This window comes from Xyrauchen texanus, chromosome 5 (assembly GCF_025860055.1).
Source record: "Xyrauchen texanus isolate HMW12.3.18 chromosome 5, RBS_HiC_50CHRs, whole genome shotgun sequence".
NCBI lineage: Eukaryota > Metazoa > Chordata > Actinopteri > Cypriniformes > Catostomidae > Xyrauchen > Xyrauchen texanus.
This window is the reverse complement of record NC_068280.1, coordinates 53114886-53134635: the sequence shown is the minus strand read 5'-3', so window position 1 is coordinate 53134635 and position 19750 is coordinate 53114886. Positions and strand designations below refer to the sequence as shown.

The window sequence follows — 19750 nt, the reverse complement described above, 5'->3', positions numbered from 1 at the left end:
TGTAGAATATGTGTAGAATATGTGTAACTCAATATGTGTAGAATATGGGTAGAATATGTGTAACTCAATATGTGTAGAATATGTGTAGAATATGGGTAGAATATGTGTAACTGAATATGTGTAACTCAATATATGTAGAATATGTGTAGAATATGTGTAACTCAATATGTGTAGAATATGTGTAACTGAATATGTGTAACTGAATATGTGTAGAATATGTGTAGCTCAATATATGTAGAATATGTGTAACTCAATATGTGTAGAATATGGGTAGAATATGTGTAACTCAATATGTGTAACTCAATATGTGTAACTCAATAGGTATAGAATATGTGTAGAATATGTGTAACTGAATGTGTAACTCAATATATGTAGAATATGTGTAGAATATGTGTAACTGAATATGTGTAGAATATGTGTAGCTCAATATATGTAGAATATATGTAACTCAATATGTGTAGAATATGTGTAGAATATGTGTAACTGAATGTGTAACTCAATATATGTAGAATATGTGTAACTCAATATGTGTAGAATATGGGTAGAATGTGTAACTCAATATGTGTAGAATATGTGTAGAATATGTGTAGCTCAATATATGTAGAATATGTGTAACTCAATATGTGTAGAATATGGGTAGAATATGTGTAACTCAATATGTGTAACTCAATATGTGTAACTCAATAGGTATAGAATATGTGTAGAATATGTGTAGAATATGTGTAACTGAATGTGTAACTCAATATATGTAGAATATGTGTAGAATATGTGTAACTGAATATGTGTAGAATATGTGTAGCTCAATATATGTAGAATATATGTAACTCAATATGTGTAGAATATGTGTAGAATATGTGTAACTGAATGTGTAACTCAATATATGTAGAATATGTGTAACTCAATATGTGTAGAATATGGGTAGAATATGTGTAGCTCAATATGTGTAACTCAATATGTGTAGAATATGGGTAGAATATGTGTAACTCAATATGTGTAGAATATGTGTAGAATATGTGTAACTGAATATGTGTAACTCAATATGTGTAGAATATGGGTAGAATATATGTAGAATATGTGTAGCTCAATATGTGTAGAATATATGTAGAATATGTGTAGCTCAATATGTGTAGAATATGTGTAACTGAATATATGTAGAATATGTGTAACTCAATATGTGTAGAATATGTGTAGAATATGTGTAACTCAATATGTGTAGAATATGTGTAGAATATGTGTAACTCAATATGTGTAGAATATGTGTAGAATATGTGTAACTCAATATGTGTAGAATATGTGTAACTCAGTATGTGTAGAATATGTGTAACTCAATATGTGTAGAATATGTGTAGAATATGTGTAACTCAATATGTGTAGAATATGTGTAGAATATGTGTAACTCAATATGTGTAGAATGTGTAACTCAATATGTGTAGAATATGTGTAGAATATGTGTAACTGAATATGTGTAACTCAATATATGTAGAATATGTGTAACTCAATATGTGTAGAATATGTGTAGAATATGTGTAACTCAATATGTGTAGAATATGTGTAGAATATGTGTAACTCAATATGTGTAGAATATGTGTAGAATATGTGTAACTCAATATGTGTAGAATATGTGTAACTCAGTATGTGTAGAATATGTGTAACTCAGTATGTGTAGAATATGTGTAACTCAATATGTGTAGAATATGTGTAGAATATGTGTAACTCAATATGTGTAGAATATGTGTAGAATATGTGTAACTCAATATGTGTAGAATATGTGTAACTCAATATGTGTAGAATATGTGTAACTCAATATGTGTAGAATATGTGTAGAATATGTGTAACTCAATATGTGTAGAATATGTGTAGAATATGTGTAACTCAATATGTGTAGAATATGTGTAGAATATGTGTAACTCAATATGTGTAGAATATGTGTAGAATATGTGTAACTCAATATGTGTAGAATATGTGTAACTCAGTATGTGTAGAATATGTGTAACTCAATATGTGTAGAATATGTGTAACTCAGTATGTGTAGAATATGTGTAACTGAATATGTGTAACTCAATATATGTAGAATATGTGTAACTCAATATGTGTAGAATATGTGTAGAATATGTGTAACTCAATATGTGTAGAATATGTGTAGAATATGTGTAACTCAATATGTGTAGAATATGTGTAGAATATGTGTAACTCAATATGTGTAGAATATGTGTAACTCAGTATGTGTAGAATATGTGTAACTCAATATGTGTAGAATATGTGTAGAATATGTGTAACTCAATATATATTCTAGCAATTGTTTCAAAAGTGAGGGGGACTGAACAAGATGAAAATAAATATATAAGATATATATATTTAGGGCTGTCAATCGATGACACATTTTAATCAAACTAATTACGTGATTGACCGGTGAATTTAAACTTTTGCATTTACACATTTAGACATTTGCTGTATGAAAGATGCAGTGTAAACACATATGCCCCGTGAAAAAGTGGGGGTGTACAAACTTTGGTTTTATTGAATGTGAGGGGGACACATCACCAACATCACTGCACATATTCTACTAAGCCCATGGTTTTAACAAGACTGGCTGCATTTGACCAAAATAATACATAATAAGCAATGTGAGAAAACAACTCAAGTAGTTCTACAATTCAAAATTTCCACTGAGTACTAGAATAAGAACAACACTCAGAAGTGTTCTTGAGAGCAAAACAGTAGACTAGAGAGATTATGTTCGCATTTCTGTACAATGTTATGACATAGTTAAGCATGCGCAAAGTAATCATTTCAATAAATTGAAGTTGAAGTTTTATAGATAGTGTATCTTTATGGTGACTGAGATTAGTGTCGCTGCACCTTTAAGAGCGTCGCTCATTGTGTCCTCTGCTCCGGTTCCGCCGCTGTTGTTGTGTTTATTCTCTCTCTGTGTTCGGTCATGGCTGCTCATTCCGCTGAAAATCCGTTCCCGTTCCACGGGCTGCTTCCCAAGAAAGAGACCGGCGCTGCGTCTTTCCTCACCAAGTTCCCGGAGTACGATGGCAGGGGGGTACTCATCGCTATCCTCGACACCGGGGTGGACCCAGGGGCCCCGGGCATGCAGGTAAATCGAGCCCGTGGCTGTGGCTTAGATGTAGGCCGCAGTTATTTTTACTCCCGGTTTTAACGGAACAGAAAGACCTGACCTTACCGGAACACCGGTGTTATATTTAAAGAGTGAAACACGGACACTTCTGGATTTTTTGAAGGAGAATAAAGCTGTAAAATACAAAAGTCAAGAGACAAGCTGTGTCATTCTCATGAATGGAGCTGCTCTTACAAAGATGTGCCATGCTAATATCACACATATTTTTGGACATATACCATAACAATATGTTTTGGGGTCATGTGCCCTGGTAATACCGTCTTATTTTTTCTTTCTTTACCATTTAGGATCAAGTTGTATTAAACATTTACTATGGAAATACTGTTGTATTCTTTATAGAACTGTTATACATATCATGAATATGGTAACATTGATTTACCTTCTGATACCATCACTTGACCATAGCCAAGAAGTGTATTAATGGCTTTGTTTTAAAACCCAATGAGCTGCCTTCTTGGGCAGCACTTTACCTTTGCCAAAGAAGCCCAATATTGCTGTCTAGGTCAGCGGTTCACTACCAAGACGGTTCACTACCTAGACAGCTCACTACAAAGAAAGCTCAGTAGTTCACTACCTAGACGGTTCACTACCTAGACAGCTCACTACCAAGACAGTTCAATAGTTCACTACCAAGACGGTTCACTACCTAGACAGCTCAGTAGTTCACTACCTAGACAGCTCACTACCAAGACAGTTCAATAGTTCACTACCAAGACGGTTCACTACCTAGACAGCTCACTTCAAAGACAGCTCACTTCAAAGACAGCTCAGTAGTTTACTACCAAGATAGCTCACTACCTAGACAGCTCACTACAAAGACAGTTCAGTAGTGGTTCACTACCTCGACAGCTCACTACCAAGACGGCTCACTACCTAGACTGCTCACTACAAAGACAGCTCAGTAGTTCACTACCTAGATGGTTCACTACAAAGACAGCTCACTACAAAGACAGTTCAGTAGTTCACTACAAAGAGGGCTCACTACCTAGACAGCTCACTACAAAGACAGCTCACTACAAAGATAGCTCAGTAGTTCACTACTAAGACGGCTCACTACCAAGATGGCTCACTACCTTGACAGCTCACTACAAAGACAGTTCAGTAGTTCACTACAAAGAGGGTTCACTACCGAGACAGCTCACTACCTAGACAGCTCACTACCTAGACAGCTCAGTAGTTCACTACCAAGACGGCTCACTACCTAGACAGCTCACTACAAAGACAGTTCAGTAGTTCACTACAAAGACGGTTTACTACCTAGACAGCTCACTACAAAGACAGTTCAGTAGTTCACTACCAAGACGGCTCACTACAAAGACAGTTCACTAGCTAGACAGTTCAGTAGTTCACTACCAAGACGGCTCACTACAAAGACGGCTAACTACAAAGACAGTTCACTACCTAGACAGCTCCCTATAAAGACAGCTCACTACAAAGACAGTTCAGTAGTTCACTACAAAGACGGTTCACTACAAAGACAGCTCCCTATCAAGACAGCTCCCTATCAAGACAGCTCCCTATCAAGACAGCTCCCTATCAAGACAGCTCACTACACTGACAGCTCACTACACCGACAGTTCACTGCTAAGACACAGGTGGTTTGTGCTGTCATGGGTCACTGTCCATCAAAACCAGAACATGATTCACACAGCTGTTTTGAGTCTTCACTCAACCGTCAACAGTTCTTCTGTTAGTTCTACACTACTGAGGTCGGTTTTCATGTTATCTGATATGAGTTTTCTGAAGCTTGATATTAAAGTATCTCATTTTCTTTTGTTGTTTCATGTAGTTCACAACAGACGGGAAACCCAAGATCATTGACATCATCGACACGACGGGCAGCGGCGATGTGAACATGTCCACGGTGGTGGAGGTGAAGGACGGGACAGTAATCGGACTGAGCGGACGCACGCTCAAAGTGAGAGCTCTCAAATCTCGTCTTTTTATTAAGAGTCACTGTAACACATCCTCTGTTGCAGAAGCTGACTCGGGTTACAAAAACCTTTTCTAAATGCCACCAAAACATGTCCAGGTTACATATCAGCCCAAATCTAAAAGATACAAATAAGAAGGTATATTTTATAAGAGGAAATAAAGACATTTATTTGACATTTTAGCACATTTTCATTCCAAATTCTGATTACTTTAATTCATGCACCTGGAGATTCATTTTCAAAGGTGATTCTCATTAGATACTCATTAATGTAATGCAATAATCTTTATGAAATAATTAAAGGAATATTCCAGGTTCATCTCAATCGACAGCATTTGTGGCATAATGTTGATTACCACAAAACATTATTTAAACTCGTCGCTCGTAGCCATGAAGTAAAATGACAGAAAAAAATGACGGTTTAAACAACTTTACAGCTCAAATAATACAGAATAATGAATGTAAGTGCTTTTATAAAATGATAAACGTCACATTTCTGCCTTTAAACCCTCCAAAAATGGACCCCATCGACTTCCATTGTAAGTGTCTCACTGGAACACACATTTGTGCTTTTTTTAGAGAAAAGGAGGGACGAGTTGAAAAGAAATTTTTGTGGCAATCAACAGTATGCCACAAATGCTGTCAATTAAGATGAACTTGTACTGAACCCAAAATATTCCTTTAAAGGCAGCACAACTAGGCCTGTCGTGATTATTAAATAACCGTCTGATCACGGTTATATGAGACAACCACAATTATTGGCATTCAAATTCCAATCCCATTTTAATGCCCAAATAATGGAGTTTTAAGTGACTGTATCGATGCCATGAACGTTGCGTTTGTGTCATTGAGTTGGACTGTGAGTCCGAGCATCACTGAGCCGCACCGCGGGACATCAACCAGCTCCTGTCCTGAAGAGCGCGTGAAGCACTCCGATGCGCTCGCTGTCAGCAGAGGTTCGTGCCAAACTTCCGCGAAGATATAAACAAACAAGTAATATGCTAATATCATTGCAACATGTTTTAGCATATAGCTTGGTTTTGCTAGCATATTTTGGCATGTTGCTAGCATGTTTAGCAAAGCCAAAATACAAACTCTATGCATGAGCTAGGTGTTTTTAGCAAGTATTAGCATGTAGCTAGGTATTGTTAGCATGTTTTAATATCAAGCTAGGCAATGTTAACATGTTTTAACATGTAGCTAGATGTTGCTAGCATGTTTAGCAAAGCCAAAATACAACCTCTACACACGAGCTAGATGTTTTTAGCAAGTATTAGCATTTAGCTAGGTATTGTTAGCAGGTTTTAACATGCTAACATGTTTTAGCGTCAAGTTAGGCAATGTTAACATGTTTTGGCATGTAGCTAGATGTTGCTAGCATGTTTAGCAAAGCCAAAATACAAACTCTACACATGAGCTAGGTGTTTTTAGCAAGGATTAGCATGTAGCTAGGTATTGTTAGCATGTTTTAACATCAAGCTAGACAATGTTAACATGTTTTGGCATGTAGCTAGATGTTGCTAGCATGTTTAGCAAAGCCAAAATACAAACTCTACACATGAGCTAGGTGTTTTTAGCAAGTATTAGCATGTAGCTAGGTATTGTTAGCAGGTTTTAACATGCTAACATGTTTTAGCATCAAGTTAGGCAATGTTACTTTAATATACATTTTGGCATGTAGCTAGATGTTGCTAGCATGCAGCTAAGGTAATTGATACAGAGGATGAGATGCACATTTACTCTATTTCTGTGGTTGATGAAATTATAAAAATGAAATCTCAAGGGTAAGTAAGTACAATTATCATGAGAGATAAGGATTTGTGAATGTAATCAGAACTTTAAAATAACACGTGAAAGTGAAATTAGGAAATAAATATTTTACTATTGCATAGTATAAAAAAGTAATATATATATATATATGTTTGTGTATATAAATATATTTTTATTATTTAAATAAAGAGTTCAGAAAACAAGTGTAAATGTCAAATTTACCAAAACTAAAGTTGACCAGAAAGAGAGACGTATTTTAAGTATTTCTAAATATTGTGATATTTAAATCATTAATGTTCATGTTACTCAGTTTTTAAATCATTAAAAGAAAATCATAATTTATCCCTATTTTATTATTTGATTTATATATTTGAAGTTAAATATGTTAAAATGACTTCTTAAGGTTTATGAAGCACACCATTAAAAATATGACAATTAATCATAAAAACCCTTAACGAGAAAATTAACCGCTGCCCTAAAACAGACAATTAATCGTCATAATCGCAATTATTTTTTTGACAATTAATCTTCAGCCAAATTTCATAATCGTGACCGCCGTAAGTACAACAAATAGAAATATGTGACGATGTATTAAATGTATAATGTAATTGTCTGCTGTACATTAATGAGAATAGAGTGTATTTGCATTGTGGTAATGATCATTTTGGGGCAATGTGTTTAATTGTCATGAAAGTAATGACGATATGACAGTGCCAAAAAAATCATTTGACCCAGATATGTTCTTGGCCGGTTTCATGAGATCAGACAGTCCTTTGAATGTCAATAACACTCGAGTTTTTATCCTGTTTCTCCTCAGATGCCCGCCGCCTGGGTGAACCCATCAGGGAAGTATCACATCGGAATAAAGAACGGTTATGATTTCTTCCCTAAAGCTCTTAAAGAGAGAATACAGGTAATGCATGATCTATTGACTGTGAACAAATACATGTTTTGGTGTTTTTGTGTGTAATTCCACACGTGTGTTAATTACATCTGTAACAGAAAGAGCGTAAAGAGAAGCTGTGGGATCCAGCACACAGGGCAGCTCTGGCAGACGCCAGCCGCAGGACAGAAGAGTTCGAGCAGACTCACCCGAACCCATCACAGGTCACAACTCGCATCACAACTAGCATATCAAACCTCCGTCAATCGTTGTAAGATCATTTTAACTGGAGCCTTCAGTTTCACCGAATTAACTGCAAGTTGAGTGGTGTGGAGTGGTGGTGGTGTAGTGGTCTAAGCACATAACTGGTAATCTGGTAATCAGAAGGTTGCTGGTTCGATCCCCACAGTCACCACCATTGTGTCCTTGAGTAAGGCACTTAACTCCAGGTTGCTCCGGGGGGATTGTCCCTGTAATAAGTGCTCTGTATAATACATTGGTACTCAGGAGGTTGCTGGTTTGATCCCCACAGTCACCACCATTGTGTCCTTGAGTAAGACACTTAACTCCAGGTTGCTCTGGGGGGATTGTCCCTGTAATAAGTGCTCTGTATAATACATTGGTACTCAGAAGGTTGCTGGTTCGATCCCCAGTCACCACCATTGTGTCCTGAGTAAGACACTAACCCAGGTTGCTCGGGATTGTCCTGTAATAAGTGCTCTGTATAATACATTGGTAATCAGAAGGTTGCTGGTTGATCCCCACAGTCACCACCATTGTGTCCTTGAGTAAGACACTTAACTCCAGGTTGCTCCGGGGGGATTGTCCCTGTAATAAGTGCTCTGTATAATACATTGGTAATCAGAAGGTTGCTGGTTCGATCCCCACAGTCACCACCATTGTGTCCTTGAGTAAGACACTTAACTCCAGGTTGCTCCGGGGGGATTGTCCCTGTAATAAGTGCACTGTAAGTCGCTTTGTATAAAAGCGTCTGCCAAATGCATAAATGTAAATGTAAATGTAAGTTTCACGTGTTTTACCAAATCGGTGGACTTTTATTGTGTTGATTTTGGGGTTAAATATGTGCAATTATGTGTTAGTATTACACACGTAATAGTAGCTGAACTTTGTGAATGTTTTTCAGAAGGAGAAGCTGCAGAAGGAGGAATTGCAGTGTCACGTGGAGCTGTTAGGCTCTCTAGAGAAGAAGTACAGTGACCCGGGACCAATTTATGACTGCGTGTTGTGGCATGATGGTGTCACATGGAGGTCAGAACCTTCCTCAGATAAACCAGCAGCCACATAATGTACTTTATTGTGCTCCAGCTGGTATTAACATCCGTTCTGTCTGGAGGTGTTGTATAAATGTTCTGTATCAAGACAGACAAGGATTTGCATACAGGTAAATGTGTTGGTAAGATGACTGACAGTGTGTGTGTGTGTGTGATACAGGGCTGTGGTGGACACCTCGGAGTCAGGTGACCTGTCGTCCTGCAGCGTTCTCAGCTCATACAGAGAGAGACAGGAGTACGCTACACTGGGATACGCTGAGATGCTCAATTACTCCGTAAACATCTACGATGAAGGGAACACACTGTGTATCGTCACCAGCGGAGGTGTGACGGATGAAATGTCTGTGTGTCTGTGTGTCTGTGTGTGTGTGTGTGTGTGTGTGTTCTTCACAGTTCAATGTCTTGAAAGTGTGTTATGAATTACTCTTATGAGCAGATTCCTTTTAATGAATCAGTCGAAAAGACGGTCTGATGAATCGGACTAATCACTCGTTCGGTGAATCAGTCACAGTTGTTGACTCTTCCTGAACTGCTACTTTTCATCAGGTCAAACTCAATGTCAGCCGAGCACTGTAACAGTGTTATGTGTTATAACCAGTGTAATTACTGACCGCTCATTCGACAACAGCTAGATAAAAATGCACATTCACAACAGCTAGAGAGGTACAATTTCAATTTTGTGTGCAGTTCATATGAGACAAATACTGAAAAGTATAACGCTGACTGTGTGTTTGTGTGCGCAGGTGCTCATGGGACACATGTGGCCAGCATCGCAGCGGGTCACTTCCCCGATGAGCCCGAGAGGAACGGTGTCGCCCCTGGAGCACAGATCCTTGCTGTGAAGATCGGAGACACCCGCCTCAGCACCATGGAGACAGGCACTGGCCTCATACGAGCTGTAAGAGACGTGGTCAATCATTAAGACATCACTGCATGTAACATACATTTATGAGACATTTCTGACTCTTAAAATGGTAAACTTTGGTCCAGACATGAGATCGGTATCCTCCTGAGACCCGAGCATGGCTGCTGTGTGCATTTTCCATTTCCCCTTTTGATTTGTTACTAGGAGCACAAAACATGTTTTTTTTTTTAGAGCAAATAATTTTCATAAAATATGTATGTCCTTCCTCATAGACTATATTCTGAATCTATGTACTGATTATCATTGCATAGAGAGCTATAGGATGCTCCCTTGCTCCCTATTTAGTGCATGACTTAACCTCCAGTGTGCTGTCTGTCTGCACTGGTCTCAGAACAGTTATAAGAGAACTATAGGATGCTCCCTTGCTCCCTATTTAGTGCATGACTTAACCTCCAGTGTGCTGTCTGTCTGCACTGGTCTCAGAACAGTTATAAGAGAGCTATAGGATGCTCCCTTGCTCCCTATTTAGTGCATGACTTAACCTCCAGTGTGCTGTCTGTCTGCACTGCTCTCAGAACAGTTATAGGAGAGCTATAGGATGCTCCCTTGCTCCCTATTTAGTGCATGACTTAACCTCCAGTGTGCTGTCTGTCTGCACTGCTCTCAGAACAGTTATAAGAGAGCTATAGGATGCTCCCTTGCTCCCTATTTAGTGCATGACTTAACCTCCAGTGTGCTGTCTGTCTGCACTGCTCTCAGAACAGTTATAGGAGAGCTATAGGATGCTCCCTTGCTCCCTATTTAGTGCATGACTTAACCTCCAGTGTGCTGTCTGTCTGCACTGATCTCAGAACAGTTATAAGAGAGCTATAGGATGCTCCCTTGCTCCCTATTTAGTGCATGACTTAACCTCCAGTGTGCTGTCTGTCTGCACTGCTCTCAGAACAGTTATAGGAGAGCTATAGGATGCTCCCTTGCTCCCTATTTAGTGCATGACTTAACCTCCAGTGTGCTGTCTATCTGCACTGGTCTCAGAACAGTTTTAGGAGAGCTATAGGATGCTCCCTTGCTCCCTATTTAGTGCATGACTTAACCTCCAGTGTGCTGTCTGTCTGCACTGATCTCAGAACAGTTTGAAATGCGCCTTATTTTCATCCTAACTCCAAATAAAGCCAATGAAAGCAAGGTGCATTGGTAGCTAACATGTTGTTAACATGTTTTTCAATCAAGCTAGGCATTGCTAGCATGTTCTAGCATATAACTAGGTTTGCTAGCATGTTGCAAGCATAGTTTAGCGTGTTGATAGCATGTTTTAGCATCAAGCTATGGAATGCTAAAATGTGTTGACATGTAGTTAGATGCTGCTAGCATGTTGCTAGGTGTTTCTAGCATGTTTAACATGTTTTAGAATGTAGCTAGGCTTTGTTAGCATGTTTTAACATAAACTTGGGCAATGCTAGCATGTTTTACCAAGTAGCTAGGCATTGCTAACATGTTTTAGCATCAAGCTAGACAATGCTAATATGTTTTAACATGTAGTTACTTGGTGTTGCTAACATGAAACAAGGTACATGTTCTAGCATGTAACTAGGCATTGGTAGCTAGCATATTTTAACATGTTAACATGTTTTACATTCAAGCTAGGCATTGATAGCATGTTCAAGCATATAGCTAGGTTTTGTTAGCATGTTGCAATTATAGTTTAGCATGTTGCTAGCATGTTTTAGCATCAAGCTAGGCAATTCTAAAATGTGTTAGCATGTAGCTAGATGTTGCTAGATGTTTCTAGCATGTTCTAAGATATAGCTAGGTTTTGTTAGCATGTTGCACGCATAGTTTAGCATGTTGCTAGCATGTTTTAGCATGTTTTATAATGTAGCTAGTCTTTGTTAGCATGTTTTAACATCAACTTAGGCAATGGTACCATGTTTTAACAAGTAGCTAGGCATTTCTAGCATGTTTTAACATCAAGCTAGATAATGCTAATATGTTTTAACATGTAGCTAGGTGCTGTTGCTAACTTGTAGCTAGATGGTGTTGCTAGCATGTAGCTAGTTGTTGCTAGTATGTTTTAGCATGTATCTAGGCATTGCTAACATGTTTCTAGGCATTGCACAAGGTCACATAAGGGTTTAGATCATTTTACCCCTGTTATTCTCATTAGCGTAACACCTCCGGATGTTTAACTTCTACTATTCACTTTGTTTTCAATGATGACTGTCATTACCATAACACATATTATGTATTACAGTAAAAATAATGTTGTTGTAAAATGATTTTTGTAAATTTAAACCAGCGAAAATTAAAGGCAGTACCAAGGATTTTTTTTTTCATGTTGTGAGAATGAGAAAAGTAGGCTTGAGTTTCTATCTAAAAAATTACATTTCTTAATTGTTTCTTTTGATTTTGGAGCAAAATAGGACCAGGACCGGTTTCATGAGAATCACCCAGACAAATATCATGACTGCTTTGTATGAGTTCATTCTTCATATTCGTTTTCTTGTAGATGATTGAGGTGATAAACTACAAGTGTGATCTGGTGAACTACAGTTACGGTGAGGCCACACACTGGCCAAACTCAGGGTGAGTCCCTCAAACCCGCTGCAGGTTCTGTTGAGATCCGTCCTCAATGACGTTGACGTGAACATCATGTGTGTCTGTCTCTTGTGTTCTTCAGGAGAATCTGTGAGGTCATCAACGAAGCTGTACAGAAGTTTAATGTTTTGTTTGTTTCAAGCGCTGGGAATAACGGCCCGTGTCTCTCCACTGTGGGCTGTCCCGGAGGAACTACTAGCAGTGTGATTGGTCAGTGACAGCTGTCAGTCAAGTAGTGACGTTTAACACTTTCAGTCATCACTCACCCTCATGTTATTCCAAACTAGTATGACTCTTTCTTCTGTGGAACACAATAGGAGATGTTTAGCAGAATGTTCACGCTGCTCTTTTCCATACAATGAAAGTGAATGGGGAATGAGACTGTCAAGCTCCCTATTTAGTGCATTTCTTAACCTCCAGTGTGCTGTCTGTCTGCACTGGTCTCAGAACAGTTATAGGAGAGCTATAGGATGCTCCCTTGCTCCCTATTTAGTGCATTTCTTAACCTCCAGTGTGCTGTCTGTCTGCACTGGTCTCAGAACAGTTATAGGAGAGCTATAGGATGCTCCCTTGCTCCCTATTTAGTGCATGACTTAACCTCCAGTGTGCTGTCTGTCTGCACTGGTCTCAGAACAGTTTGAAATGCACCTTATTTTCATCATAACTCCAAATAAAGCCTCTGAAAGCAAGGTGTATGTTTTAACATGTTGTTAACATGTTTTTCAATCAAGCTAGGCATTGCTAGCATGTTCTAGCACAGTGGTTCTCAACCGGTGGGGCTTTCCCGGGGGGGCGCGAGTAGGCTACGATGGAAGGAAAAAAAACTGGAAAAAAATTTTTTGGGCACATTTTTTTTATCACTAAACTACTGTCATAAAAAGTAATAGTTTTGTATATACATAACTCCTGAATAAAAATTTAAATGTGTTTGGACTGATTTAAAAAAAAAAAGTTTTGAACAAATTTGATTGGTTTGTCGATAGTGAGCGCAAATGCAGGTGATAAGCTTAAGCGAGTCATTGAGTCATTCATTCAAACGATTCGTTCAAATGGCCGATTCATCAAGAATGAGACAGATGTTTGTGAATGGGTCATTGAATCGGTTGAGTCAAAGATTCGTTCACAACACTGAATCATTCAAAACACGATTGAGTATTGCTGTGAGATGCGCTATGGCTATGCTGTGATCTTTGTTTGGATTCATCGGATCTATTTTCACTGCTAAAATAGACCAAAACAGTCATTATTTCACATTCAGTCACATTTTCAATCGTGAGGTGATGGTAAATTAAGTGATGGTCAATTGTCAGCTCTCTTGGTCGTCAGGTCGTGTGATGTATGTTGCTGAACTGTATTCAAATGTTATAAATATAAAAACACCACATTTTGAAATTTAACTGCAGTATGTCAATTCAGTTTATTTGTGTGTGCTGCGCTCATAGACTTTAGAAAACGGCGCTCATTTGTTTGATTTCAACCTGTCTTTGCAAGGCCGCGAAACTCATATTTTGCTCCTTGCAGACAAAGTGCACGCCTTCACACAAACACTAGACCTCTGGCATCAGTCGAGGGAACTGCGACATGTTCCCCAGCCTTGCAGACTTTATCACTGATGCAGGCACGTCACACGATTTCTTCTCCCTATTTCAATCAGCGTCTGAGCACCTGTCAGCAATGACAAAACAATTTGCGACGTACTTTAAAGAGGATTATCGCTCTTTTGCGTGGGTTCGAGATCCATTTGTGTGCACAGCAAACGAGCTATCAATTGATATGCAGGAACAGCTTATTGAGCTGAAGAGTGACAGTAGACTGAAGGAACTCTTTAGCTCCTCCCCTCTTTCGTCATTCTGGGCAGCATTGATGCAGGAATACCCTGAACTCTGTGACGTCGCCTTGATGATTCTCCTTCCTTTCGCGTCGACATATTCGTGTGAGGCAGGATTCTCAAAAATGACTGCACTCAAAACGAAATACCGCAATCATGCACAAATCGAGGATAATTTGAGGCTATGTTTATCAAACACTGAGCCAAGAATTGAGGATCTTTGCAAGGCAAAACAGGCTCAGGTCTCACATTAACATCACCTACCAGCAAGCTTCTGTAAAAAATGCAGATGATGCCTACTATTAGGCCTAGTAATAATAACAATAATACAGCATAAATTAATATCAGAGGTCTGGTGCCAATTCCCAATTATAGCAATAGCCTAGTAATGATAATAGGCCTACTGATGATGATGATAATAATAATAATAATAATAAAGTATGTAACCTCATATAATTATATAGCAATAGCCTAGTAATGATAATAGGCCTACTGATGATGATAATAATAATAATAACAACAATAAAGTATGTAACCTCATATAATTATATAGCAATAGCCTAGTAATGATAATAGGCCTACTGATGATGATAATAATAATAATAATAATGCCTGCAAGCTCACATTAGAAGTCTGGTGCTACTGCCAATTATTATAATAATAATAATAATAACAACAACAATAAAGCATGGGGCGGGGGGCACTGGGGCCCCAACTGCAATGAACCAGCTTTGGGGGGGCCCAGCTTGCAAAAGGTTGAGAACCCCTGTTCTAGCATATAGCTAGGTTTTGCTAGCATGCTGCTAGCATGTTTTAGCATCAAGCTAGGCAATGCTAAAATGTGTTGACATGTAGCTAGATGTTGCTAGCATGTTGTTAGGTGTTTCTAGCATGTTTTAGCATATAGCTTGATGTTGCTAGCTGTTTCTGGCACGTTTAGCATGTTTTAGAATGAAGCTAGGCTTTGTTAGCATGTTTTAACATCAACTTGGGCAATGCTAACATGTTTTAGCAAGTAGCTAGGCATTGCTAGCATGTTTTAGCATCAAGCTAGACAATGCTAATATGTTTTAACATGTAGCTAGGTGGTGTTGCTAACATGAAAATCTTTGTCCAAAAATGACAAAAAAAGCATCATAAAGTGGTCAATATGACCCCAATACTTCTGAAGCCATAGGATGCTCTTTGTATGAGGAACAGACCCAAATTAAGTTGTTAATCACTGAAAATCGTACCTTTTGGAGCGTGACATCCCCGGTCTCCATTCACTTTCAATGTATGGACCAGAATCTTCAGGGTGTGTAAGTGATGACGGTTTATATTCCCTCGTTCATTTAAATATTTGTTTTGGTGTACAGGTGTGGGCGCTTACGTCACTCCTGACATGATGGTGGCTGAATATTCGCTCCGAGAGAAACTTCCTCCTAATCAGTACACGTGGTCGTCTCGCGGTCCCAGTACAGACGGCGCTCTGGGTGTCAGTATCAGCGCTCCCGGTGGAGCCATCGCATCCGTACCCAACTGGACGCTCCGCGGCACGCAGCTGATGAACGGAACATCAATGTCATCACCGAATGCCTGCGGTGGAATCGCCCTTGTTCTCTCAGGTACTCGCACCACCTCACCTGTTTGGAAATATACGCAGGTGTCACTCAGGTAATCACAGCTTAATGAAAGTTTGATCATGAGCAATTCAATTCGTGGCATTTATTCAATTCAGGCATCTCATCCAATCACAATCAAGCCTCTGCACAGCTGTCCGTCATCGCTTCCTCGTGCCGCTGTTTGTTTTCGATTCACAAGCTCTCGACTCGGGTACATTTGTTACAATGTTGCTTGCATTTAAAATACATTTTCATCTATAAAGGAACCTTCTAGGTACAATTTGAAAATATTAATTTTAGGGATGCACCGAAATTAAAATTCTGGGCCGAAACCAAAAATCCAGGATGCACTTGGCCGAAAACCGAAACCAAAATTTCCTTTTTTTTTTTTTAAATAGGTATATTTTTTGTGTATAATTGTATTAAGATTATACTTTTTCATTAATTTCATGAATTTAATGAATCTGAATTGAAAAACTACAAACCAATAAAATAAATCACACTTTTATTGAAAGTAACACACCAATATTGGACAAAAAATGTATTAAAACATTATTAAATATTATTCTTCATTCAGTTCTGTAAAAATCTAATTTTACAGATTTTATTAACAATTATCCAAATAATGTAAAGTTTTAGAAAACTATTATATGCACAACAACAGTCAAGTAATGACCTTAACTAGCATCTTTCAAAAAGTTTAATATGCAACAGTAATTTTAATTAAAACAACAGGCAGAACACAGAATGGCAGAGGGCCTCTATTCCACTGATCTATATATAACTATAATATATCATTATATATATAGATCAGTGCTCTATTCTGTTTATGTAAACGTATGTACACTTTAAGTGAACATTATTGTGCAAAACAGCAGTAATTAATCCAACCTCAACTTTAAACGACTGATGTATCCTCGAGTGAAGAACAAGTGTAATGTAATTGCTATACACATCATATTGGACCGCTATCTATTTAACTACAAGTGACAGGTTTCTCTTCAAGAACAAAAGTTGCTAAACGTTCTGACAGTCTCTCCTGTCTGAAAGCTCATCAAGAACATGAGATGCTGCACTGAACAGTCTCTCACTCTCTGTGCTGGTGCTTGGGCAGATAAATACCTGCGCGCAATCCGCGCAAGCCAAGGAAAGCGGTGTTTGTTTATGCGCCCATAGTCAAGGGGATTGTCCCTTCTGGCGTAGTTCCGCTCGATTCGTCTCAAGTTGTGGTGTAGCTGCGCTAGTTGTGGCACTGCTGTGGATCGGGGCGCTTTCCTGTAGAATCTCTTGCTGTACTCTGTATATATATATATCTTGATAGTTCTGCTGAACAAACACTGCAGATCGCAAATTTGATGTCCTTATCAAAAACTTTGAAGAATTTGCACACCGCTGACATGATCGGCCTTTGTTTGTTAGCGCTGTGATAAGGGCTAGATCGATCCAGAGTGAAATCTGAGCACTGAAGGGCGGGGCGAGGAGGTATATATATATTTTCGGCCTTTTTTCTCTTTCGGCCAAAAACCGAAAGTGCCATTTTCGGCCGAAATTTCGGTGCATCCTAATTAATTTAACAAATGATATTTATCATTAGTTTTTTTCATCATATTGGTCACATATTAGCTTTTGAATAATCAACTAATGTCTTGAAATTGCACATTATGTTGCATAAATATTTTGTCACATTTGTATTGTTTACTTGAATAATTTGTACTATTTGCCTGTATTTACACTGATATGTAGAACACGTGCTTAATCGGTACTGTCTCTTTAAGACTAGCGGCATCAGCCAGTAAGTGCATATAACGTGAGAAGAAATTAGAATTAAATGTGGAGTGGAGTGGTGGTGGTGTAGTGGTCTAAGCACATAACTGGTAAGCTGGTTATCAGAAGGACGGTGGTTCGAGCCCCACAGCCACCACCATTGTGTCCTTGAGTAAGACACTTAACTCCAGGTTGCTCCGGGGGGATTGTCCCTGTAATAAATGCACTGTAAGTCACTTTGGATAAAAGCATCTGCCAAATGCATAAATGTAAATGTAAATGTTACATTTTTGGGTGTTTTTAATCAAGAACTGACGGAAATGATATTAAAAGAAACATTCAGTGGATCTCATCTTTGGACGTACAGAAGAAGTTATACCAAACTTTTACCCCGTGCTAATGACTTCTTTTCCACTATACTACTTGAGATCACTGCTGAGTCAAATCTGAACATTTACTAGCCAGTGGCTAATCATAGACATTTTTAGCCACGTGGTGTGAAATTTGGTTGCAATTGCGAGTGATTTCCGTCTTATTGAAGTAAAAGATTGATCTTGGGATTTAAGGATCCGTATTGAGGGTCGGAGTATCTCAGCGAGTATTGACGCTGACTATCACACCTGGAGTCGTGAGTTTGAATCCAGGGCGTGCTGAGTGACTCCAGCCAGGTCTCCTTAGCAACCAAATTGGCCCGGTTGCTAGGGAGGGTAGAGTCACATGGGGTAACCTCCTCGTGGTCACTATAATGTGGTTCTCGCTCTCGGTGGGGCGTGTGGAGAGTTGTGCGTGGATGCTGCGGAGAATAGCATGAAGCCTCCACACACACTGTGTCTCCATGGTAACACGCTCAAGTCACGTGATAAGATGTGTGGATTGACGGTCTTAGACTCGAAGGAAACTGAGATTCGTCCTCCAACACCCGGATTGAAGCGAGTCACTACACCACCACGAGGACTTGGAGCACATTGGGAATTGGGCGTTGCAGATTGGGGAGAAAATCCAAATCCCCCCCAAAAAAACAAGTCTTTCAAAGGAAGATTGTGATGCATCAGAAAATAGATATTTTTACCCAGCCTTAGTTTTTCACCCTTTCACCACCAGTTTATGCCCCGTCGTACTGTAGGATAGGATGGTTCTTTTGCGCCAAAGGAAACTTTCACTTCACTTAATAAGAATTAACATTAAGTCTTTCTGATAGAAACATTGTGTGTAATTTAAATATCAAACCTAAACCTTTAAGCTCTGAAGGTGTTTATAAAGATGTCCTGTTTCAGTGGCATACCCAAAATGAAAGACTTATAACTCAACAAAAATAAAACAAGGAGGGTCATCAAGTGTTTGGCATCATTGTAAAGAACACTTTTCACATTTTTAAGGATGTAGATTGTGATAAATTCTGACACTCTCAGCCAAAGAAACTGCTGGAATGTTTTTCTGATTTGACATTATCTCTGGGTGTAAATAAGGAGGCAAAACACTTTTGTTTTGTTCCCAATCATGTCGACTCTATCTGAGAAAGTGTTTGTGGTGTTACGACAAAGCAATGAAAAGTTCCAACATTACAAATATAATGTATCATAGTGTCCAAAAACATCTCCAAACAAATAAAAGATAATAATTGTACATAAGAACTAATTACACATGCAAACACAACAATGACTAAAGGTTTGCATAGCATGCACACATGATTTTAGTCATGAGATTTCACAGAATGAGTTTCATTCTGTGTCATCTGAGTCATCATTGAGTCTGTGTCGTGTATTTGGCGCCATCTCCTGGTGGTCATATGTAACATTGTGCTTCATGTGGATTATCTAATGATCTATACATCTGATTATCTTGTGTGTGGACTCCATTGAAAGATAATCATAGACTCTAAATAATCATATGTGATAGTTCGTTATGTTTATATTTCGTTATAAGTGAAAAGCGGCATATAATCAACACTAACATAACTGTTAAAGACATATATTTAGCTGTTACTCGCTATATTTTCATCAGTGAGTAAAACAAATAGTCTGGTTGTATTTTACTCTTTAAGAGCTTTCCAACAACATATGACACATGAATA

At 38.6% G+C, this 19750-nt stretch overlaps 2 protein-coding genes across 5 annotated transcripts in view; one reads left to right on the top strand and one right to left on the bottom strand.

Moving 5' to 3' along the window:
* trmt10c (tRNA methyltransferase 10C, mitochondrial RNase P subunit) overlaps window positions 1-19750 on the bottom strand; it is a 112564-nt gene that overhangs the window by 27965 nt on the left and 64849 nt on the right. Inside the window, exon 3 of one of the 2 annotated variants that reach the window (XR_007970555.1) lies at window positions 19268-19509. The exons of the other annotated variant lie outside the window; for it this stretch is intronic. The gene's annotated coding sequence lies outside the window, so the exon portion shown is untranslated. Of the gene's footprint in view, window positions 1-19267; window positions 19510-19750 lie in introns of those variants that run through there. 2 annotated transcript variants of the gene reach the window in all.
* Window positions 2869-19750, top strand: part of LOC127643624 (tripeptidyl-peptidase 2-like) — a 72206-nt gene continuing 55324 nt past the window's right edge. For all 3 annotated transcript variants that reach the window (XM_052126415.1, XM_052126414.1, XM_052126413.1), the window contains exons 1-10: window positions 2869-3103; window positions 4935-5063; window positions 7666-7761; window positions 7851-7955; window positions 8876-9000; window positions 9184-9347; window positions 9767-9921; window positions 12395-12471; window positions 12566-12693; window positions 15670-15918. In XM_052126415.1, coding sequence (XP_051982375.1) covers window positions 2939-3103; window positions 4935-5063; window positions 7666-7761; window positions 7851-7955; window positions 8876-9000; window positions 9184-9347; window positions 9767-9921; window positions 12395-12471; window positions 12566-12693; window positions 15670-15918 — 1393 coding nt within the window. In that variant the 5' untranslated portion in view covers window positions 2869-2938. The remainder of the gene's footprint in view (window positions 3104-4934; window positions 5064-7665; window positions 7762-7850; window positions 7956-8875; window positions 9001-9183; window positions 9348-9766; window positions 9922-12394; window positions 12472-12565; window positions 12694-15669; window positions 15919-19750) is intronic.